The sequence below is a fragment of the Pongo abelii genome, chromosome 10 (genome assembly GCF_028885655.2).
Source record: "Pongo abelii isolate AG06213 chromosome 10, NHGRI_mPonAbe1-v2.0_pri, whole genome shotgun sequence".
NCBI classification, from domain to species: Eukaryota; Metazoa; Chordata; class Mammalia; order Primates; family Hominidae; genus Pongo; species Pongo abelii.
Window position 1 is genome coordinate 123888468 of NC_071995.2, and position 25331 is coordinate 123913798.

The following is a 25331-nucleotide window of genomic DNA, read 5'->3' on the forward strand; positions in this document are numbered from 1 at the left end:
TACCTTCTATTCATGTTTCTTTAGCCCTGTGTCACCGGGAGGGCAAATAAAGACCTCAGAGGCTCAGAGTCCTTAGAGTTGGATAGAGCATGGGGCTCTATCATTACCAGCTCCCTAGGAGCAGAAACTTCCACTCTTTAAAAATGAGAAACCTGCAGGGTGCGGTGCAGTGTTTCACGCCTATAATCCCAGGACTTTGGGAAGGCCAGGCAGGAGGACTGCTTGAGGCTTAGAGTTTGAAACCAGCCTGGACAACATAGCAAGACCCCATCTCTACAAAATAATGATAATAATAAAGCCTGGTGTGGTGGCTGCACCTGTAGCCCTAGCTACTTGGGAAGCTGAGGCGGGATTGCTTGAGCCCGGGAGTTTGAGGGTACAGCGAGCTATCATTGCACCACTGCACCCCAGCCTGGTCAACAGCAAGACCCTGTCTCTTTAGAGAAATCAGGCAGAGGAAGGCAGAGACCCTGACCCAAGAGGGAGCATGAAAGACAGCAGGAGCAATGGCAAGTGATGTAACGCAGCCCTGCAGAGAGTCCCAGCCTCCATAGGTGCCTTGTTCAGCCCTTGCAAGGAAGGGGTCATTTTCACCAGTTTTTCTCAGTTGGGCTGTTATCAGTACCCAGTTCAAGTCAATCCCCTGGGCCAGTAGCCCACGTGTGTGGTATTCATCATGGGCTCGCTATTTTTCCCTTCCCAGGTATAAACTCCCAAGCTCCCCAGTTCACTGCTTGACTGATGGAGGAAAACAGTGATTGGGTGATGACCGTTTTCTTGTTTCTGCAGTTCTTGGCCAGGCTGACCGAGAGGTTCGTATTGGGAGTGGATATGTTCGTGGAGACACTGTGGAAAGTCTGGACCGAGATCTTGGATGTTCTTGGACTTGATGGTAGGTGTGGGGGTGGCATTCACGTAAGGTGTCATTCTATTTTGGTGATTCTCATAGTGTGGAACTGGTACTCACAGTGAGTAATACATGAGAAAGTTGCAGAGGGCTGGTCAGTGAGGATATGAGTGAACATTTTTTATTTTAATAGTCTCATATATAGGCCAGGCATGATGGCTCATGCCTGTAATCCCAGCACTTTGGGAGACCAAGGTGGGAGGGTTGCTTGAACCCAAGAATTCAAGACCAGCCTGGTTAACATGGTGAGATCCCATCTCTACAAAAAAAAGTACAAAAAATTTGCTGGGTGTGGTGGTGCACACCTGTAGTCCCCCATCCACTTGGGAGGCTGAGGCAGGAGGATTGCCTGAGATCAGGAGTTCGAGGCTGCAGTGAGCTATGATCATGCCACTGTACTCCACACTGGACAACAGAGCAAGACTCCTCTCAAATAATCATAAAAATAAAAAACAAATGGCCCATCAAAGCTGAGATTTCTCAGATGCCACTTAGGGTAAAGTGCAGCTGGATAGTGCCAACTTGTGTGTCTGTAGGCAAAACACGTGGACCAGAGGTATAGTGCTCTGGCTTACTGGGATCCGTGCAAGAAATGACTAGTTATTTAGGCAGAAGGGGATTTCATGAGACAGAGACACTCACAGAACCATCAGAAAGGCTGAGGGAGAGATGCATGGCCTCAGACACTGCCGAACTGGCTGTCCAGGGTTGCAGCTGTTGAAACCATTGAGTTCAAGGTCACACAACTGTAGTATAATTTGAGGACCAGGAGGCCACTGCTGCCACCACAACAACTAGACTTTGCATGTGGGTGCAGGGACCCTTGCCGTTTCTGGAACCATGCATATCGGCTGCAACACTTCACTTAATTTCCCAAGTCGTGTGTGTATGGGGGAACTGCCAGGCGGAACTTACTTTCTGTCCAGTCCCTAGCTGCGAGGGAGGCAGGCTAATGTGGTTCTTAGCTCTCCAGCTTCTGCCATCCAGGAAGGCAGGCTGGGAGTAGGTGTCACCCGATGCTGCACCAGCCCGTCCACCATACCCACCGCATGGGGCAAGAATTGCCAGGGGAGCTGGCCCCTGGTTTTGTGGGCTAGGGGAGGAGGGTAGTGCAGTTCGATAGTGCAGTGCTAGTCACACGTTTATAGCCAGGAAGAGAACATTGGTGGGGCACGGCCCCTCACTTTCTACATGTGGGAGGGGGCACTGATACTGGTCTTGGCGGATGGCAAGGCAGCAACAGTCATGGTAACTGAGCTGGGCACTCCTAGTCCAGTCCTGCAGCCTGTGCTACCCCCAGCCTTACACTCCCCTTCCCAGGTAGCCCTGCCCCACCTCCACCTGCATTCCATCGGGGGGTGACAGGAGCTAACCCGGGCAGAGTGCCCAGGGTGTACAGCTTTTATACCCAGAGGAGACCTTGTCACTTACCACCTTAAGAGCTTCAGAGGCATCCCATGCTCTCAGGATGAAGTAACCTTCCCGTTTTCTCTACCGTGCCCCGTGGTGTGCCAGGTAAGCAGGGATCTCCTAGCTGCCCCCGCTCCACTGCTCTCCTTCCGTCCACAAGGTGGAGGCCGCTCTTCCCCTGGGCCTTTCCAGAGGAAATCCCCCAGCTGGGCTCTTTCCAGCCCCACGGCCCTGGTCCCTGGTCCCAGCTGCCACCTGTCTGACGGGAAGGTCTGCAGTTGCTGCATGTGGCAGGGTTCCTGAGACCATCTACAGGCTCGCTGGTTCCCTAGGAGCACTGGCAGGACTCAGCATATAGTTGTCCTTACGGCTGTGATTTATTGTGACAGAAGGACGCAAACACCATCAGCAAAGGGAAAAGGCGTGTGAATTCCCGGGCAGGCCAGGCTCAAACTTCAGAGTCCTCTCCCTGTGGAGTCACACGGGACACACTTAATTCCCCCAGCAGAGGGTGCCCACCAAGGACTCTGTGCCCCGGCTTTTTACTGGGGGCTGGTCGTGTAGTCACCCTCTGCTTGACACGTGTCAAAATTCTAGACTCCCAGAGGGAACGCAGGTGTTGTCATAAACCACATCATTTGTGTCAACAGCCTAGGCCTGGCGTCTCTGGGCTGCACTCTGGCCCCAGCTCTGCACCTGGCACAAAGAGGCCCTTTTTGTTTGTTTTTGTTTAGGATCTCACTCTGTTGCCCAGGCTGGAGTGCAGTGGCTTAATCACGGCTCACTACAGCCTCAATTTCCTGGGCTCGTGATCCTCCCACCTCAGCCTCCCGAGTAGCTGGGACCACAGGCCCACGCTACCACGCCTGGCTAATTTTTAAATTTTCTGTGGAGACAGAGTCTTACCATGTTGCCCAGGCTGGTCTCAAACTCTTGGGCTCAAACCATTCTCCTGCTTCAGCCTCCCAAAGTGCTGGGATTATAGGCGTGAGCCACCACACCCAGCCCACCCTTGGTTAATAAGAGCAGGAGGGCTGTGGGTCCCACTGCTTAGCCAGTCATGTGGGCTGAAATGTGCTCCCCAAGAATACGTGTTCCAGTCCTAATCCTGGACCTGTGAGTGAGCCCTTGTTTGGGAGTGGGGTCTGCATATGTGATCGAGTTAAATGAGATCGTCTTGGATTAGGGTGGACCCTCAGTGTAATGATTGATGTCCTTATAAGAAGTGGGGAATTTGGACACAGAAACACCAAGAAACATAGGGAGAAGACGGCCATGCGAAATGAGAAACAGGGACTGGAGGGACGGAGCCACAAGCCAAGGAACACTGGGGCCACCAGAAGCTGGAAGAGGCGAGGAAGGATCCTCCCTTGAACTTTCAGAGGGAGTATGGCCCCACCGAGACCTTGATTTCAGACTTCCAGCCTCCAGAACTGCAAGTGGATGAATTTCTGCTGTCAACCTCCCAGTTTGTAGTGGTTGGTTGCGGCAGTCACGGGAAACCATTATACCATAGCCCTGTTACATGTGGAATCTCTCAGCACCGCCATCGGTCCTTGACACCCACATTTTACTGATCAGAGATGGGGGAGTGGGGTCCACTGGCCATGATGGGCACACTGGTTCATACCTGTTGACACCCCAGGCCATTCAGAAACGTCTCCAGCCTTAATTCATTGAGTTCAGCGTTTAAGAGGCCTTAGGCCAACTCAGTCACCTCGCTGCTCAAAGAATCGGAGGTGTCAGCATAGCCAGAGGACACTGTGCACCTGGCAGCCCCTCGGGGCCACTCGTGGCCCCTCCTGGGACTTGGCAGAGTTAACGCACCCTCCCCCAGATGCAGCCACTGCGTGCAATCCTCTTAGCTTCCGTATCCACCACCTGCCCGGATTGTCAAACTCTCTGTGTTTTCATCACCACCCATTGAACCCTGGAGAAACAAACCTGATTGCAGAAAATCACACGCAGCTTGGAATGAAAAACTACAGAGTAGGAACAGCCTCCTAATCATATGGAAGAAGCCCAGAATAGAGGCATCGGCAGCGGATCCACGAGCCGTGAATGCCTGCATTCATCAGGGGAGCAGCTGGCGCGTTCCGGAGGCGAAACGAGCTTGCTTCCGTGTCGAAGCTTTTCTAGTTCTGTTTGATGCGTAAGCTTCAAGACATCCGAAGGCCTTTGGAATTCGTGTCTTATGCGTAGAAGTTTGAGTGCAAAATGCTTTACAGGAAGCCATACACCAACGTTGGATATTCTGGTAAAAAAGGTTTCTGTGAGCACAATTCTATAATTTCTTTCTTCAGTGTTTTGTTTTTTTTTTTTTAAGAGTCTGGTTAAAATGGGAACTCAGTAGCCCCAAATGGTATAATAGCAAAAAAATGTGAGCCCCCTAGGTGATGCGAAGTTTTCTAGTAACCATGTCAAAAGAGTAAAAAGAAATGGTGAAATTAATTTTTCTTCCTTTTTTTTTTTTGGTGGGGGGCGGGAGGGACGAAGTCTCACTCTATTGCCCAAGCTGAAGTGCAATGGCGCTATCTTGGCTCACTGCAACCTCCGCCTCCTGGGTTCAAGTGATTCTCCTGCCCCAGCCTCCCAAGTAGCTGGGATTACAGGCATGCACCACCACGCCCGGCTAATTTTTCTGTATTTTTAGTAGAGACAGGGTTTCACTATGTTGGCCAGACTGGTCTTGAGCTCCCGACCTCGTGATCTGCCTGCCTCAGCCTCCCAAAGTGCTGGGATTATGGGCATGAGCCACTGCGCCCAGCCTTTTTTTTTTGAGACAGAGTCTTGCTCTGTTGCCCAGGCTAGAGTGCAGTGGCACAATCCCAGCTCACTGCAACCTCCACCAACCCAGGCCCAGGTGATCCTCCCACCTCAGCTTCCCAACTAGCTGGGACCACAAGTGTGCACCACCACATCTGGCTAATGTTTGTATTATTATTATTATTATTATTTTGAGACGGAGTATTGCTCTGTCGCCCAGGCTAGAATGCAGTGGCCGATCTTGGCTCACCACTGCAACCTCCACCTCCCGGGTTCAAGCAGTTCTCGTGCCTCAGCCTCCCGAGTAGCTGGGATTACAGGCACCTGCCACCATGCCTGGCTAATTTTTGTATTTTTTTTAGTAGAGATGGGGTTTCACCATCTTGGCCAGGGTATTCTCGAACTCCTGACCTCATGATCCACCTGCCTCGGCCTCCCAAAGTGCTAGGATTACAGGCGTGAGCCACCATGCCCCGCCTAATGTTTGTATTTTTTATAGAGATGGGGTTTTGCCATGTTGCCCAGGGTGGTCTCGAACTCCTGAGCTCCAGTGATCTGCCTGCCTTGGCCTCCCAGAGTGCCGGGATTACAGGCATGTGCCACCATGCCCAGGTGAAATTAATTTTAATAAGATTTTAGTTAACCCAATATATTAAAAACATCTCAACTTATAATTAATAGAAAATTATCAGGTGTCTCACATTTTTTGGGCTAACTAAGGCCTTTGAGACTCAGTCTCTGTTTGACACTTAGAGCCCACGTCAGTTCTTCACATTTCAAGGGCTCAGCACACGATAGATGGCACAGCCTTTGTCCCCATTCTAGATCTGCTGGCGCAGAGCACGTGTCCAGGATTTGGAAGGATGGCTTAGAAGGATGGATTTAAGGCTCATGTCTTCATCATGTTGCTTACTCCTCTGAAGCCGCTGAAGCCACTTCCAACAAAGTTTCCAGTAAAGTGGGGAAAATATGAATCGTGCTTCAGTGATGCGTTGGCACAGGGCAGGGGTTGCGTGGCTCCAGAAACTGGATCCCCTGGTTCCAAATCCCAGCTCTGCCTAGTCCTAGCTGTGGGACCCTGGGCAAGGAGTCCTTGTGTGGAAAATGCTGTTTACCCTATCAACGAGTCATGAGGACTGGATGACTGTGTGTGTAGGGTGGTGGGATGGCGCCCAGCCCGTGGTCAGTATTCAGTAAACACTCGGGGGCTTACAAAGGGGCCCTCCTCCAAAATGTACATCACTGTGCAGTTCTGGGACCTGCCAATCTCACTTCTCCACACTGAGGGGCGGCTGGCCAGCTGCACCCAGAGCCAGCTTCCCCTGCCGCAGCCATCAGGACTTGACAGGTGTGCAGGTGTAAACCTGGCCCACGCTGAGGAACAAGTCGACCACCAAAACATTCACTTTGCTTGAACAGTGCCTGTTAGGAGTTGAATTGTGTCCCCCCATATTCGTCTGTTTTATCTGTTGAAGTCCTAACCCCCAGAGCCTCAGAATGGGACGCTATTTGGAGATGGGGTCATTGTGGGTGTCATTTGTTAAGATGAGTCATACTGGAGTAGGGTGGGTCCCAAATCCAATGTGACTGGTGTCCTTACACGAAGGGGAAATTTAGACACAGACACACGTAGGGAGAAGGCCACGTGAAGGCAGAGTAAAAGAGAGGAGTGTGGCAGTCACGGAGCACCAAGGATCACCAGCAACCCGCAGACACTAGGAGAGGCCTGGGCAGATTCACCCTCGAGCCTCTGAAGGAGCCAGCCCTGCTGACACGTTGTTCACAGACTTCCAGCCTCCAAACAAACTGAGAGAATAAACTTCTGTTCTTTTTTTTTTTTTTCTTTTTTTGAGATGGAGTCTCGCCCTGTTGCCCAGGCTGAAGTGCAGTGGTGCTATCTCGGCTCACTGCAGCCTCCGCCTCCTGAGTTCAAGCGATTCTAGTGCCTCAGCCTCCCGAGTGGCTGAGATTACAGGCATATGCCACCAAATCTGGCTAATTCTGTTTTTGTTTTTGTTTTTGTTTTTGTTTTTTTGAGACGGAGTGTTGCTCTGTTGCCCAGGTTGGAGTGCAATGCCGCAATCTTGGCTTACTGCAACCTCCGCCTCCTGGGTTCAAGCGATTCTCCTGCCTCAGCCTCCTAAGTAGCTGGAATTACAGGCATCCACCACCACGCCTGGCTAATTTTTATATTTTCAGTAGAGACGGGATTTCACCATGTTGGCCAGGCTGGTCTCGAACTCCTGATCTCAGGTGATCCACCCGCGTTGGCCTCCCAAAGTGTTGGGATTACAGACATGAGCCACTGCGCCCAGCCTTCTACTCTTTTTTAGCTACTTGGCCATGGCAGCGCTAGGAAAGTCAGACAGTACCCCTTTGCTGTCAGAACATGCAGGGCCACTCGTGTTTTCTTTAGGATTTTCAGGGCCTCAGGGAGTGACGTTGCTTTGGACCACCCTTCCTTGGTTTAAAGGACAGCTTTCACTGAAGTCACTGAGGGTGGAAGGCAGGGGTGGCATTCTCGTCTCTGGGCATCTTTCCTGGCTGATCACCTATCTTGGCCCCTTGATGACATGATGCTTCTCAAAGTATGCTCAGAGGAACCCCAGGAGGTCCCTGAGACCCTTTTGGTTAGGAGGGGTGACTGTGAGTTCCTCTCTTCTCCAGTAACATGTCTCTGAGGTCAGGGATTTAGTACGTACTTTAATACTTCCATATATATTGATGCCATGTTAAGATAATGACATTTTAGATAGATTGGATTAAACAAAATATCTTATTAACATTAATTCCACTTTTTTTTTTTTTGCCTTTTTTGCTGTGAGTACTTGAAAATTTTCAGTGAGAAACGTGGCTCACGTTTGTGGCTGGTGTTCTGTTCCTCTGAATTCAAAACCAGATTTGGGGGCCAGGTCTCCTCTAAATAGCTAGATAGGAAAGAGACTGGCAAACATTCAAAGCACTGCCACTGTTCTCAGCGTGGTTTGTTCTGCTTTAGAAACAGTTGCTTTTTGTGAAAAATATTTTATGTTAACCTATTGTCTTGGTCAGTTCAGGCTGCTATAACAAAATTCCATAGACTGTGTGGCTTATCAACAACAGACTTTTTCTTTTTTTTTTTTTTTTTTGAGATGGAGTCTCTCTCTGTTGCCCAGGCCGGAGTGCAGTGGCGCAACCTCAGCCTCCCGGGTTCCAGTGATTCTCCTGCCTCAGCCTCCTGAGTAGCTGGGATTACAGGCACGCACCACCATGCCTGGATAATTTTGCATTTTTTTTAATAGAGACGAAGTTTCGCCATATTGGTCAGGCTGGTCTCGAACTCCTGACTTCAGATGATCTGCCCACCTTGGCCTCCCAAAGAGCTGGGATTACAGGCATGAGCCACTGTGCCTGGCCTAACAGACATTTTCATTTCTCATAGTTTGGAGGCAGGAAGTCCAAAATGAAGGCACTGGCAGATGCACGCTGGGGGGAGAGCCCTTTCTTGTAGACGATGCCTCACTGTGTCTGATGTGAAGGAACAAGGCAGTTCTCTGGGACCTCTTTATAAGGGCACTAAACCCATTCATGGGGGCTCTACCCCCATGACCTGATCACCTCCCCAGGACCCCACCTCCTAAGACCATCACTTTTGGGGTTAGGATTTCAACATAGGAATTTTGTGGGGGACACAAACACTCAAAGCCTAGCATCTGTAATGGGTTGTTATTTGAAAATGAGTTAATGATAGCAGTGTTTTTAAATTATTAACAACAGCTGGACACAGTGGCTCATGCTGGTAATCCCAGCACTTTGGGAGGTTGAGGCAGATGGATTGCTTAAGCCCAGGAGTTTGAGACCATCCTTGGCAACACAGTGAGACCCTGTATCTACAAAAAATCAAAACATTAGCTTGATGGTGCATGCTTGTAGTCTCAGCTACTCGGGAGGCTGAGGTGAGAGGATTGCTTGAGCCCAGGAGGTAGAGGTTGTAATGAGCTGAGATCATGCTACTGCAGTCTAGCCTGGGCTACAGAGCAAGACTCTGTCTCAAATAAATAAATAATAAATAAAATTTAAAAGATAATTAACAGCTAATTAAAAACTACCTAATTTTCTGCTATGGAAAATATATCAGTTAGGTAGAACCCACATAAACAAAAGCTCTGGGGATGCTTCAGTAATACTGAAGAGTGCAAACGGGTCTTGAGACTGAGAGGTTTGGGAAACACTGGTTTAGCCTCCAGTCTGCAGGGGGCAGGTGTGAAAGTCAGCTCCCAAGTCAACCACATTTAGTCAAAATGCTCACGATGCCTCAGGAAGGCATTGTGTAGCAAACACACCCTGGCTTCTGGGGAGTCCTGGTGACCCCAAGCCTTTAGTTCCAGAGATGGCTGCTGTTTACAGTGTTGGACTCTAGACACTGGCCAGCTGTGCGGAGTCTGATCATTTTGGGGAACTATGGGATGTTCACGCCATAGGTGTCGTTATTGACCGGAGGAGCTCCAGGGTCGAGGCTTCCCATCTCAGGCCTGCTGTGGATTTGCGCTTGCCCACTCCAGATCATTGTGTCACACTTCTCCCCCACGGTCCTCTCTGTCCCCAAATGCATGAGAGTTCATCGTGCCCAAGCTGGTGGATCTCAATGTGACCCTTCGATCAGCAGCAGCAGCAGGAGCCTCCCTGGCAAACTTGTAAGAGGTGCAGATTTGGCTGGGCGTGGTGCCTCACGCCTGTAATCCCAGCACTTAGGGAAGCCAAGGCAGGCAGGTTGCTTGAGCTCAGGAGTTCGAGACCAGCCTGGGCAACATAGTGAGATCCTATCTGTATTCGCTGGTTTCCACACTGCTGTAAGGAACTCCCTGAGGCTGTGTAATTTATAAATAAAAGAGGTTTAATTGACTCACAGTTCCACATGGCTGGGGAGGCCTCAGGAAACTTGTAATCATGGCGGAAGGCAAAGGGGAAGCAAGGCACGTCTTACATGGTGGCAGGAGAGAGAGGAAGCAAGAGCGAGGGGTATGCTGCCAAACACTTTTAAACCATCAGATCTCGTGAGACTCACTCACTTTCATGAGAACAGCATGGAGGAAACCACCCCCACGATCCAATCACTTCCTACCAGGTCCCTCCCCAGACACGTGGGGATTACAATTTGAAATTAGATTTGGGTGAGAACACAGAGCCAAACCACTTCACTGTCTCTATAAAAAAAATACAAAAATTAGCCAGCTGTGGTGGTGCATGCCTATAGTCCTAGCTACTTGGGAGCCTGAGGTGGGAGGATTGCTTGAGCCCAAAAGGTCAAGGCTGCAGTGAGCTGAGATCACACCATCACACTCCAGCCTGGGTGACAGAACAAGACCCTGTCTAAAAAAAAAAAAAAAAAAAAAAAAAATCCGCAGATTCTTGGGCCCACCCAGGACCTACTGAATAAGATGTCCTGGGGGTGGGGCCCAGCAACCTGTTTTCCTAAGCCCTCCAGGGGATTCCCGGAGGAATCACACAAGTTTGAGAACTGCTTGTGTGAGAAGGCTTAGGATATAACTCTCCTTGAACTCATTAAACAACACTGTCAGGAAACAAACAATTGCAGCATGTGGGACCTCCCACAAGAAAACCATCCTGGAAAAATTAGACTTCAGAATTTCAGTGTTTCTAAAATGTCATGGGTCTCTTCTCGATTAATGGAGACTAAACTGATGGCAAAAGCAGAACATGAACTGTCGCTGGGTCCTGGTGAGGGTTGGGAGGAAACAACTATTCCTGGATAGCTGAGAAATTCAAGTGATGTTATATGGAATTGTTAATTTATTATTTATTTATTTGTTTATTTTTTTGAGACAGAGCCTCACTGTGTCTCAGGTTGGAGTGCAGTGGCACCATCGGCTCACTGCAACCTCTGCCTCCTTGGGTTCAAGTGATTCTCGTGCCTCAGCCTCCCAAGTAGCTTGGATTACAGGTGTGCGCCACCACGCCCGGCTAATTTTTGTATTTTTAGTAGAGATGGGGTTTCGCCATGTTGGCCAGGCTGGTCTCAAACTGCTGATCTCAGGTGATCCACCCACCTTGGCCTCCCAAATGCTGGCATGAGCCACTGTGCCCAGCCTGGAATTGTTAATATTCTTAGAATGATGATAGTATCATGGTTTTGAGGTGAATTATGTCTTTATTCTTAGAAGATGCATGATGAAATATGATGTGTACATCTTTCAAATGGGTTAATCTAAAAAGTATGTAAATAGAGAATGCAGCATTCAGCATTTTTAATAATTGTTCAGTCTAGTTGGTTTCAAAAGGAATATTCTACTGTTCTTTTAACTTTTTTGTTTGAATTTCTTCAAGTCAGGCACACAGGAGATGCTACTCTTACATTTCACTGCATTCTTGAGATGGAACTTTGTGTGTGGGTACCAATTAGGATCAGGTTTGGCCGAAACAGAAATCCAACATAACATTGGCTTAACCAAGATGGACACCTATTTCCCTCTTATATGAAAGTTCTCAGGGAGGTGGTGAGGCGGGTTTGATGGCTCTGATGCATGTGGTGCTCTGGACCAAAGCACCTTCCATTTTATTGTTCCTCCATGAGTGCCTTCCCTGACCTCATGTTCCAAAATGGCTGCTCCAGTTCCAGCCATTGTATCCATGTTCCAGAAGGCAGAAGAGGTAAAGGACACATTCCTGCTACTTTTAGGGAAAACATGGCCAAAGCTTAGTTACGTAGCTGCAAGAGAGGCTAGGAAATGCTTTAATCCTAGGTAGTTGTGTGCCCAGCCCGAAGGTGGGCATTTGTTACTATGGAAATTGAAGGACAACTTGCAGGCTATGCCACACTTCCAGAGGTGTTTTAGTAAAAGGTGAAAGTTGTTTTTTGAGACAAAGTCTTACTCTGTCACACAAGCTAGAGTGCAGTGGCACATTATGGCTCACTGCAGCCTCTGCCTCCCACCTTCAAGTGATCCTCCCACCTCAGCCTCCTGAGTAGCTGGGACTACAGGTGTGTGCTACCACACCTGTCTAATTTTTTTAAAATTTGTGTTCTCTAGAGATTGGGTCTGTATTAGTCTGTTTTCACACTGCTATAAAAACACTCAAGGCCAGGTGCAGTGGCTCAACGCTTGTAATCCCAGCACTTTGGGAGGCTGAGGAGGTGGATCACTTGAGGACAGGAGTTCAAGACCAGCCTGGCCAACATGGTGAAACCTCATCTCTACTAAAAATACAAAAATCAGCTGGGTGTGGTGGCATGTGCCTATAATCCCAGCTACTTGGGAGACTGAGGCAGGAGAATTGCTAGAACCTGGGAGGCAGAGGTTGCAATGAGCCAAGATTGTGCCACTGCACTCCAACCTCAAAAAAACAAACAAAAAACCCAAAAAACCTGAGACGGGGTAATGTATAAATAAAAGAGGTTTAATTGACTCACGGTTCTGCATGGCTCAGGAAACTTATAATCATGGCAGAAGGCAAAGGAGAAGCAAGCACCTTCTACACAAGGCAGCAGGAGAGAGAGAGAGAGAGCAAAGGGGGCAGCTGCCAAACACTTTTAAACCATCAGATCTCATGAGACCCCCCCCCCAACTATCACAAGAACAGCATGGGGAAACCACTCCCATGATCCAATCACCCCCTACGAGGTTCCTTCCTCCACACGTGAGGATTACAATTCAAGATGAGATTTGTGTGGGAGCACAGAGCCAGTCCATATCAGGGTCTCACTATGTTGCCCAGGCTAAAGGTGAAAGATGTATATGATTTAAAGAGAAACCAGTGTATGGAGAGGTTTTTAAAACTCAACGTGGCAGGTCATCTTAAAGGGCTTCCCTGGCCGGGTGTCGTGGCTCATGCCTGTAATCCCAGCACTTTGGGAGGCCGAGGTGGGTGGATCACCTGAGGTCAGGAGTTCGAGACCAGCCTGATTAACATGGAGAAACCCCGTCTCTACTAAAAATACAAAATTAGCCGGGTGTGGTGGCGCATGCCTGTAATCCCAGCTACTCGGGAGGCTGAGACAGGAGAATCGCTTGAACCCAGGAGGCGGAGGTTGTGGTGAGCCGAGATCACACCATTGCACTCCAGCCTGGGCAACAGAGCAAGCCTCCATCTCAAAAAAAAGAGGCTTCCCTGTGTGTCCTCATAGAGCTAAGTGTGACTATTCACAGAGGAACTTCCTTGAGTTCCTTGTGTTGTTGCAAAGGCCTTTTAAGCCCAGCAGGCTGGCTGAGCTACCCAACTCGCTTGTCAAGAAACCCCTGGCCCCTGTGTAACCAGCCCTGTTCCTCTTTTCTGTCCCGCAGTCTCCAACCTGTCCCAGTATTTCAGCCCAGCCTCAGTGTCCAGCAGCCCGGCCCGCGCGCTCCTGCTTGTCGGCGTCGTCCTCCTGGCCTACTGGTTCTTGTCCCTGACCCTGGGCTTCACCTTCAGCGTCCTGCACGTGGTGTTCGGCCGCTTCTTCTGGATCGTGCGGGTCGTCCTGTTTTCCATGTCCTGCGTGTACATCCTGCACAAGTACGAGGGCGAGCCGGAGAACGCGGTGCTGCCGCTGTGCTTCGTGGTGGCCATCTATTTCATGACCGGGCCCATGGGCTTCTACTGGCGAAGCAGCCCCAGCAGCCCCAGCAACCCCAGCAACCCCAGCAACCCCAGCGTGGAGGAGAAGCTGGAGCACCTGGAGAAGCAGGTCAGACTGCTCAACATCCGTCTCAACCGGGTCCTCGAGAGCCTGGACCGCTCCAAGGACAAGTGAAGGTCAGCCGGCCGGGCGGGTCCACAGTTACCAGCACGCTGTCTCAGAAAACGAAAACGGAGGAAAAAACCCCCAAACCCCAAACAATCTTAATAAACACGACTGAGCAAGAAAGTGGCACTGTGTAAGGCTATTTCCACCCACCCGGCAGCTCTTAGGACACATTCCCAGAAGAGCGGAAAGATCATTGACGTGGAACTACACACGAAGTGTCATTAGTGGGGAAAAAAATATTTTTTAAACAAAGGATATAACCATATTTAGTTGTACAGTAAGAGAAATTTATCTGTGCATAGAGCATAAAGTTAATTTTTTCAAGCATTTAAATACATCTTTTGTAAGGTTTTTTAATAAAGGCAGATTGAGTCAAGTTTATTAAAACTTTACATGGAGGGGAAGAATATGCTAATTTGACATTTGAGAAAAGTTTAAATGCAAGCGTTTGTTTTTGCAGCTTAGGGATTGGTGGGTGAGGTCTGTGTGCGTTATTTTCATGTTCCCAAACTGTGAGCTTTATTTCATGTTATTTTTGGTGGATGTTGACTTAGTTCATGAATGTTGTCACTTCTAAATGTGGACAGTTGGGCTGCAGGATGCAACTCAACCTCTTTTGGATCCTAGAGACCCCTGCCAAGCCCCCATCAGTCCTATTTTTAAATGAAGACATCGCCATTTCTAGAAGACCTGAGATTTTCTTCCCTCTGTGCTTCGATGTATTTTAACCTCAACATTTTGAAATGGAAAATGCAAGGAGGGGCCAAGAAATGTCCTGGGGATTTGATGCCAGGAAGTACCTGGTAAGGATTGGAGATTGCTCCAGAATCTATTCCATGTCCCAATTTGCAGTTTGCTCACTAGGGCTATATACAAAAGCTATACCTTTGAGGGGTTTTTTGTTTCTTTTTGCTTTTGATTTCCTCAGGACCTTAGAGGCAAAACAAACAGTAGCAGCTAATAACATTCTCAAGTGTATTGCTGCCTAGAAAGATTCTCAGGAACAATTAGCAGCAATAAGCAAGTCTTTGAAAAGATCTGAATTCTTTTTCCTGAAATATTTACGATACACAGGTGCTTTTTATCTGAAATCTGTTGTGTCCTCCTTTTAGGCAGTCTCTGTGGGCAGAGAGTGGGACTTACGAGGTGGACAGCTGTGGGGATCCTGGGCAAGGGACTTTCAGAAGGTGTGGCTCAGGGGCTGGTAGAAACGCCCCTTTGCTAGGACTTGTTTTTTGAAAAAGGAAGCTCTAGGCCAGGCTCAGTGGCTGATGCCTATAATCCCAGCGCTTTGGGAGGCCGAGGAGTATGGATCACCTGAGGTCAGGAGTTCGAGACCAGCCTGGCCAACATGGTGAAACCCCCGTCTCTACTAAAAATACAAACATTAGCCGGGCGTGGTGGTGTGTGCCTGTAGTCCCAGCTACTCAGGAGGCTGAGGCAGGAGAATTGCTTGAACCCGGGAGGTGGAGGTTGCGGTGAGCCGAGATCACGCCACTGCACTCTATCCTAGGCAACAGAGCAAGACTTCATCTTAAAAAAAAACAAAGCCCAGCATTTTGCAGCTTTGAAGCTGCTGGGGATCACGACTCTCTGTGGCCCTTACTTGGCCACAGATGTGCCCTGGGAACCCACTCACAGCACCCTGCGTGCAGGTTTATAGATACCCCTGCCAGACCTGCTAGAACCAAGACCTTATGGTCCAGATCTCAGTTTGGAGAAGATTTAGCTGTCTACCACTTCTTGTGTAGTGTTCCTGTGAAGTTTTATTTTTGGTTGCAAGTATCTGGAAAACAGATGCAGATGTTTTTGTGGATGTTGATGAGACTTCTGAGACTTCTGTTTCTAAGGTACACATGATGGGACCCAAACTCTCCTGGAGAGTTCCATTCACTTCCTGAAACGTGCACCTGTTTCAGGTGCATGTTTATTCAGTGTGCATGGATATTTAAGATTTGCTGGAGCAGGCTGGGCAGGATGGCTCACCCCTGTAATCCCAGCACTTTGGGAGGCCAAGGCAGGCGGATCACCTGAGGTCAGGAGTTTGAGACCAGCCTGGCCAACATAGTGAAACCCCGTCTCTACTGAAAATACAAAAATTAGCCAGGCCTGGTGGTGGGCGCCTGTGATCCCAGCTACTTGGGAGGCTGAGGCTGGAGAATCGCTTGAATGTGGGAGGCGGAGGTTGCAGTCAGCTGAGATCATGCCACCACACTCTAGCCTCAGCAACAGAGTGAGACTACATCTCAAAAAAAATTATTTGCTGGATCAAATCTTTTTTTTGAGACAGAGTCTCACTCTGTCACCCAGGCTGGAGTGCAGTGGCACGATCTCAGCTCACTGCAAGCTCCGCCTCCCGGGTTCACGCCATTCTCCTGCCTCAGCTGCCTGAGTAGCTGGGACTACAGGCGCCCACCACCATGCCCGGCTAATTTTTTATGTTTTTAGTAGAGACGGGGTTTCACCGTGTTAGCCAGGATGGTCTCGATCTCCTGACCTCATGATCCGCCTGCCTCGGCCTCCCAAAGTGCTGGGATTACAGGCGTGAACCACTGCACTGGGCCTGGATCAAATCTTTATCCATGCACATTGGAACACAGGATTACTGGGTTGAAATCATTCTAGTTTTGTCATTTAGATACTTGTAGATGAATCTGTTTTAGCACAGGGTATAAATAACTCGGGAGGTCATCTCCATCTTCTTTCCTTTTGTGCATTTGGCTATACCACGTTTAGGTACTAAAACAGCTTTGCTCATGTTGGCCAGGGGAAAACTGGCGTTCAGTGCACAAAGCTAATGATCGCCAGCCCTGCCTTGGCCCCTCCCTTGTTTATGGTCATTGTAAGATGCCCGCATGTTAAGGCTTAAGCTGTCACTGGGCTGGGTGTAATACCAGCTTCATTTTTCCTCCCACCCTCTTACCCGAAACATGAAGGGCACTGTGCTCTGTTGAGATCTCGATAAGATCATCATTTTAACTTATATTCAACTGAGGGAGGTAACATGTTATCTGGGTGCTGGTGGATTGAGACCTCAAGCATCAATTCAAAATTGCTGTCGAAAATATGCACTGTTTTTTTTTCCACTTTGGCTAAGTGTAGGCTCTGAAGCCAATTTTATAGCTTGATACATTCTGGTGAAAGATGTCTTCATTTTTAATGAAAGAACCTACAGTTAGTAGGTGTCACCTCAGGGTAGAAATTCTGATAGAAATTCTGATTATTTGAAATTCTGATAGAAATCCTAGATGCTAGATTTGAAAAAAACCTGGATTTTATTGCATATATTTCACCTTTTTTTGGGCACATGTTACCCCAAAATAATTGGGGATTTTTTTGTTCCTTCTCCATTCCATGGAAGCTTGTAGGGTATTGGGATTGGGCCTCCCCTCGCCACCCGCCACATCTCTTTGTTTTTTTCTCTCTTTTGTATGTGGAAAAATGTATTTTTGTACCATATCTCATACCTGGAGAGAAACCTTTTTTCTATCTTCAGGGCTGTAGAATATATTAGTGTAACACTTCACTGAAAGTGATGTAAAAGCATTCTGATGAAAACTGGTTCTGTTATAATTAAGACTCAGTGTTTAAAATATCTTAATCAGTGTTAATTTCCCAGTGTTTCAGTATCACAGTAAATACTTGTTTTACTGAGAACAGAAAATAATCCAGAAAAGGAAAAGGACCAGCCCTCTCTAGATTGCTGGAATTGTATGGGTGTGTTGGGGTTGGTTTAGTGACTCTTCCTTGACAACCTAGCAAAGATGCTTTTGTGGAGTGCAAACCTTTCATAAATATACTTTCCAGCCTGGGTGCAGTGGCTTAAGCTTGTAATCCCAGCACTTTGGGAGGCCAAGGCGGGTGGATCACTTGCTGTCGGGAGTTCGAGACCAGCCTGGCCAACATAGTGAAATCCCGTCTCTACCAAAAAATACAAAAAAAAAAAAAAAAAAAAAATAGCCAGGTGTGGTGGCAGGTTCCTGTAGTCCCAGCTACTCAGGAGGCTGAGGTGGCAGAATTGCATGAACCCAGGAGGCAGAGGTTGCAGTGAGCCGAGATCACACCGCTGTACTCCAGTGGAGGCGACAGAGTGAGACCCTGTCTCAAAAAAAAAAAAAAAAGTGTGTGTGTGTGTATATATGTGTGTGTATGTACACACACACACACACACACTTACTTTCCAATACCAATTGGCATTACCCAGCCTTTGGTTTCTTTTGCTTTGGTTTTCTGTTACCCCCATATCATTTCTGGTAACAGAGCCCAGCAATAGAATTTCTGGGAAGCGGGCCTTGTGAATCGTGCCTGTGTCTTAATTCATAAAGGGGAAGTGAATGCCGTTGAAAGGTGTTTAATACGCTTCCCCTAGAAATCAGAGCCTGTGTCATGCAGGAGTCGGGAAGGCAGTGATGTCAGGGAACTGGGACTATGCCTTTATGGCTGTGATGGTGGTAACCAAGTGGGGTGGTCCCCTCTGGGGAACTGAGTAAGAACACAAAGATTCGAGTCAGTGATTAGGAAGACTATAATATGACTTTTTGCATGCCCGGGAGGGCTGTCTTGTAGAGAGGATGTGAGCAGCTCAGTCGCTCCTCTGGCCCTGTGATACAGCAGGCTTATGGAGCGTTAAGAATAACAGCTGTCAAATGGCCTAGACATGGTTAATGCAATTTGTTGCTAGTGGAAATCCTGAATTGCTTCCTTTCTGTGATCACTGCTACTTCTTAAGATGCTTTTGATGAATGTCATCTGCCTTACAAGTTGACACCTGATAACTTCTCCCTGATGGGTTTTGAACTGGCTGACTTCACCGAAAAGCCAGCTCTTGCCATCTGTCTTGCATTAAAAGGAATTCCTGAGGCTCCTAAGGGGTCAGCTGCCCCACTCCCGACTTTTTTATTTTTAATGGTCTATACCTTCTGCAACATTTTTGTTTATGGCCATTTGAATGGTTGGACTTTGACTCCTCACTTGTGAATAATAGGAATATATTTTGCAGAATCTAACATAATACCCTTAAAATTCATACTGGACAACCATCAGTATGATGTATAGTATCTGGTGTAAACAAATTTTATTCAGCATATTAAATTATTCTGTGTTTTGCTTTTCCTTGATATGTAGGAGGTGCACCAGTACCAGTTTTTCTCTTGTGGTGGCTTAAAACGCTGATTGCCATTTGCATTGTCTACTGAAAAGCTGTGGCAGCGAGTGGTATCATTGACCATGTGTTCTCATGTCTTTTTGCAGATTTAAAGATTTTATTGTAGTGTCCATTTAATATCTGCATGTGTGTTTAATCTCTGAATACCATGTAATTAAACTGATTTACTTGTGATGGTGATGGTGATTAGCACACACTAAAAACCCAATGAAGCAATTGTCTCCCTCTTCTTAACTGGAAATCACACTTGTGAGGTATGGTATACATCATCAACAGTGGATTCATGATCGACTTCATATTTTGTGTATCTGGTTATAAATTTTGTATAGCATTTAATTTGGCACTTAATATAAATCCATTTGATTTGAATAGTGTGTGTGTGTACATGGTGTGTGTGTGTGTGTGCACTTAGTTTTGTGAGCCTTGGGAAACTGATTCTACAAATATATAGAGATAAATGTATCAGGCATTTTTTTTGCAAAGCGATATATACATTCCTCTTATTTATTAAATCACTGGCTTTGGTGTTATGTAGAGATATTTGTAGATCTCAGAACAGAATTAAAATATTGTGAAAATTACAGCTTAATAAATGTTTATTGTAATTTTGTTGTATGGACTTTTAAAATATATTTCATCACTTCTAACCAAACATTTGTGGAGTTTCCCCAGTTTTGATATGTAACCAGGAATCTATGGTTCTATTCTTCAATCTGAGAAGAGTCATAAAACCTTGAATTTATGTATTCAGTTGGAGGTAAGTTTGCAAGATAAAATACAGGATGCCCAGTTAAATTTGAATTTCAGATAAACAACCAGTAGTGTTGTAGTATACTGTAGAAGTGTTGGTTGCTTATCTGAAATTCAAATGTAAGCAAGTTTCCTGTATTTTTAGTTGCCAAATCTGACAGTCCTAGCACAATGATGTGTGCCTCTCCACCCCACCCCACATATCCATGCTGCTTTCTCAGGTCCCAAAAATCCTTTTCTCTTTTTTTTTTTTTTTGAGGTGGAGTCTCACCCAGGCTGGAGTGCAGTGGTGAGATCTCAGCTCACTGCTGCCTCCATCTCCTGGGCTCAAGCGAGCATGTCCGGCTAATTTTAGTATTTTTAGTAGAGATGGGGTTTCACCATGTTGGCCAGGCTGGTCTCCAGCTGCTGACCTCAGTGATCCGCCCGTTTCTGCCTCCCAAAGTGCTGGGATAACAGGCGTGAGCCATCACGTCCAGCCCTAAAAATCCTATTCTTAGTAAACATTTAGGAACAAATGTAACAGAAGTATAATTTACCTTAACCAAGTATAATTACTCTTGACTCAAGAATACTGCTCCTGCTTTTTATGCAAAGACAGTCTCACATAGGTCGATAAGGGGACAATTTGAGGCTAGTTATTGTGAAGTTATCTGGGGGCAGCCTGGGTGGCCTGTCACTGGGAAAGCAGGCAGGTGAGCGGGGGCAGTGAGGCACTGGAGGACATGCAGCAGGTAGTAGTGACAGTAACAGTGTGGGGTGAGAAGGAAACCAGAATGAGGGGGGCAGCTCATTTGAGTAAAGTCAATACCTGCTATTAAAATAATCATTTTGGCCGAGTGTGGTGGCTCACACCTGTAATCCCAGCACTTTGGGAGGCCGAGGCGGGTGGATCACGAGGTCGGGAGATCTAGACTATCCTGGCTAACATGGTGAAGCCCCATCTCTACTAAAAATACATTTAGCCAGTCGTGGTGGCACGCGCTTGTAGTCCCAGCTACTCAGGAGGCTAAGGCAGGAGAATTGCTTGAACCCAGGAGGTGGAAGTTGCAGTGAGCCGAAATCGCGCCACTGCACTCCAGGCTGGGCGACAGAGTGAGACTCCATCTCAAAAACAAACAAACATAATTATTATTTTGTGGCCGGGTGCGGTGGCTCACGCCTGTCATCCCAGCACTTTGGGAGGCCAAGGCGGGTGAATCGCTCGAGTCCAGGAGTTCGAGACCAGCCTGGGCAACATAGTGAGACCTTGCCTCTACGAAAAGTAAATAAATTAGTTGGGTGCGGTGGCGCCTGCCTGTGCCTGTAGTCCCAGCTACTCGGGAGGCTGACGTGGGAGGATCGCTTGAGCCCAGGTGGTTGAGGCTGCAGTGAGCCATGATGGCACCGCTGCATTCCAGCCTGGGCAAAAAATAATCATTTTGTAAGAATGCATTGAAAGCAAGATTCGAATTAAACACCGTAGGCCAAAGAGGAGGAGGGGAGTGGGTTATGGGATGGGGATTAAGAGGAATGCCAAGTACAAGAGGAATGAGACTTCACAGGAGAAGTCACCGAGGGCAGTGTTCCTTGGCCCTGGAGGGTGCCCCAGCCTGACCAGCTACAGCCTCACCATCTCCCACTGCCCCTTCTGCCTGCTGCCAATCCCGCTGCAGCCCCAGAGCAGCTGCGGCATTGCCAGCCCCTTCGCACCTATGAAGGAAAAAGAGAATCTTGGCATCTCAAACTCATTATGCCAAGGGCAAAGTTAAGCTTGGGAACTGAGTCACAAAACAACAACAAGAAAAAAACACAAACTTCCTTCCTGTGCTTCCCAAACATATAGCTGCCTACTTTATCTTGTGTAAAATGTAGACTTGGGCTGGCTGTAGCGTTTCAAGCCTGTAATCCCAGCACTTTGGGAGGCTGAGGCAGAAGAATCACTTGAGCTCAGGATGCAGAGGTTGCAGTGGGCCGAGATGGCGCCACTGTACTCCAGCCTGGATGATGGAGTGAGACTCTGTCTCAGAAAAATAGATAAAAATGAATACATAAATAAATACATAAAATGTAGATTCACGAGTGCTCGTCAAAGCTGAGCGAGACTCAGCCCTGCCTCACTGCCTACCATTCCCCACATTTTTCTTCCATCCTTCCCCTCCTGCTTGCGCATTCCCCTTTAAATATTTAAGTCCTCAGAACCCTTTTTGGAAAGAGCACGGGCCACAGATCCTACTGTGACTTGTGTTTCTTTTCCTTGGGCCCGGCCTCAACCTTGACAAAATAAGCCACTAATCCACTGAGACCTGCTCCAGTCACTTTTTGGTTTACACTCCTATTTAGCTGGGGTTTTTTTTGTTTTTCTTTTTCTTTTTTTAAAAAAAGGGGCTGGGTGCAGTGGCTCAAGTCTGTAATCCCAACACTTTGAAAGGCCGTGGCGGGCAGATCACCTGAGGTCGGTAGTTCGAGACCAGCCTGACCAACATGGAGAAACCCCGTCTCTACTAAAAATACAAAATTAGCCGGGTGTGGTGGCACAGGCCTGTAATCCCAGCTACTTGGGAGGCTGAGGCAGGAGAATCTCTTGAACCCAGGAAGCGGAGGTTGCAGTGAGCTGGGATTGTACCATTGCACTCCAGCCTGGGCAACAAGAGTGAAACTCCGCCTCAAACCAAAACAAAACAAAAACAGCCTGGGTGGTGGCTCACGCCTGTAATCCCAGCACTTTGGGAGGCCAACGCAGGCAGATCATTTGAGGTCAGGGGTTCAAGACCAGCCTGGCCAACATTGTGAAACCCCATCTCTACTAAAAAATACAAAAATTAGCTGGGTGTGGTGGTGTGCGCCTGTAATCTTAACTACTAGGGAGGCTGAGGTGGGAGGATTGCTTGAACCGTGGAGATGGAGGTTGCAGTGAGGCGAGATCTCGCCACTGCACTCTAGCCTGGGCAACAGAATGAGACTCTGTCTCAAAAAAAAAAAAAAAAAGAAACAGAACAGAAAAACAAAACGGTACAGGGGTTTCACCATATTGGCCAGGCTAGTCTTGAACTCCTGACCTTGTATTCTGCCCACCTTGGCCTCCCAAAGTGTTGGGATTACAGGCGTGAGCCACCGCGCCCGGCCCTAGTTTGCATTTCCTAGCATTTTATATAAATGGGATGAAACAGCATGTGTCTCCCCATGCCCACACCCCAGCTTCTTCCACTTAATATAATTATTTTGAAATCCATCCCAGTTGTTGCCCTTATCAACAGTTCACTCTTTTTTATTGCTCCGTAGTATTCCATTGTATGGATGTACCACAATTTGCTTATCCATTCACCTGTTGATGGACTTTTTGGTTGTTTCCTATTTGGGGCTGTTACAAATAAAGCGACTATGAACACTTATGTATAGGACTTTGTATGAACATACTTTTCACTTCTCCCAGGTAAACACTTAGGACCAAAATGGCTGGATTATATTGTAGGTATGGGTTTAACTTTTTAAGACATTGTTTTCCAAAGTGGTTGTAGCATTTTACATTCCTACCCACTGTGTGTGAGAATTCCAGTTCCTCCATAGCCTCACCAACAGTTAGTATGATCAGCTGTTTTCACCCAAAACATATATTCACTTACTATAATAGGTTTTTTTTTTTTTTTTTTTGAGACAGGATCTTGCTTTGTTGCCCAGGCTGGAGTGCAGTGGTGCAATCACAGCTCACTTTAGCCTCGACCTTCCAGACTCAGGCAGTTCTCACGCTTCAGTATCCCACATAAGTGGGACTACAGGTGTGTGCTATCACACCAGGCTAATCCTTTATATTTTGTAGAGATGGGGTCTCACTATGTTGCCTAGGCTGGTCTTCAACTCCTGGACTCAAGTGATCCCCCCATTTTGGCCTCCCAGGGATTACAGGTGTGAGCTGCCATGCCTGTCCTCTTTTTTTCTTTTTTACGTTTTTTCCATTTTTCATTTTGGGATTACAGACATGAGCCAGTATGCCCGGCCTGTCAGGTGTGGTCTTAACTGAAAGCTAGCCATCTTTCATTAAACAAAGAAATGCTTATTTCTGACAAGTGTAAACAGAATTTCAATAAACAGCTTGTGGAAATCTTATGAATTACATACATTAGCCAACACTTGATCTTCACAGTAGCAAAATATCCACTGAAAAATGATAACATGCATCTATCCAAAGCACCTGTTCTGAAGCCCCAAAGAAAAGCAAACCAAGTCAATAGTTGATGGTCAAATCTTTGATGACGATTAACAAAAAATTAACAAAATAAGTAATCTATAGTTTGTTTTGTTTTGTTTTTTTTTGTTTTTTTTAAGATGGAGTTTTTCTCTTGTCGCCCAGGCTGGAGTGCAATGGCATGATCTCTGCTTACTGCAACCTCCGCTTCCCAGGTTCAAGCAGTTCTCCTGCCTCAGCCTCCCGAGTAGCTGGGATTACAGGCATGTGCCACCACACCCGGCTATTTTTTTTTTTTTTTTTTTTTTTTTTGAGACGGAGTCTTGCTCTTTCGCCCAGACTGGAGTGCACTGGCACTATCTTGGCTCACTGCAACCTCCGCCTCCTGGGTTCAAGCGATTCTCCTGCCTCAGCCTCCTGGGTAGCTGGGATTACAGACACACACCACTACACCTGGCTAATTTTTGTATTTTTAGTAGAGACGGGGGTTTCACCATGTTGGTCAGACTGGTCTCAAACTCCTGACCTTCTGATCCCTTGCCTTGGCCTCCCAAAATGCTGGGATTACAGGCATGAGCCACCGCACCTGGCCTAATTTTTTTATTTATTTTTATTTATTATTATTATTATTATTTTTAGTAGAGACAGGGTTTCACTATGTTGGCCAGGTGATCTAAATTTTTTATTTAGTAACTGCTCATCATTGATTACATTGGTGACTTCAATGTAGATAATGCTAGGTTTAGCTCCAAATATGATCTAAATATATCTTAACCATTGCTAACCATGAAACAACAGCTAGCACAATGTCAACACAGGGCACTATTGGGAGATTTAGTACTCAACATCATGCAAGTCCCTTGTAGAATACTGAAGTTTTGTGAGCTGGTCACGGTGCTACAGAATGAATGTGTGCGGCCCCTCAAAATGTATATGTTAAATCCCTAATTCCCAATATGGTGGTATTTGGAGACAGGGTGGTGATTGGAGATGGGAGGTGATTAGTCTAGATGAGGTCCTGAAGGTGGACCCCCATAATGGGACTAGTGGCCTTATAAGAAGAGGAAAAGACCAGACACCCCTCGACTCCACCATGTGAAGACACAACAAGAAGGTGGCTGTTTTTTAACCAGGGAGAAGGCTGTCACCAAGTACTGAGTATGCCAGTACCTTGCTCTTGAACTTCCCAGCCTCCAGAACTGTGTGAAATAAATATTTAGTCTATAGTATTGTATTACAGCATCCTGACCTTACTAAGACAGATGGTTGTCTTCATATGAAAAAATTAAAATGACAAAAGGCTTTGTTTTGTTTTTTGAGACAAAGTTTCGCTGTTGTTGCCCAGGCTGGAGTGCAATGGCACAATCTTTGCTCACTGCAAGCCCTGCTTCCTGGGTTCAAGTGATTCTCCGGCCTCAGTCTCCTAAGTAGCTGGGATTACGGGCATGTG

At 47.2% G+C, this 25331-nt stretch overlaps 1 protein-coding gene across 1 annotated transcript in view; it reads left to right on the plus strand.

Moving 5' to 3' along the window:
- BRI3BP (BRI3 binding protein) overlaps positions 1 to 19574 on the plus strand; it is a 39574-nt gene extending 20000 nt beyond the window's left edge. The window contains exons 2-3 of the mRNA XM_024257547.2: positions 790 to 892; positions 13363 to 19574. Coding sequence (XP_024113315.2) covers positions 790 to 892; positions 13363 to 13811 — 552 coding nt within the window. The 3' untranslated portion in view covers positions 13812 to 19574. The remainder of the gene's footprint in view (positions 1 to 789; positions 893 to 13362) is intronic.
- Positions 19575 to 25331: the final 5757 nt, after the last annotated feature.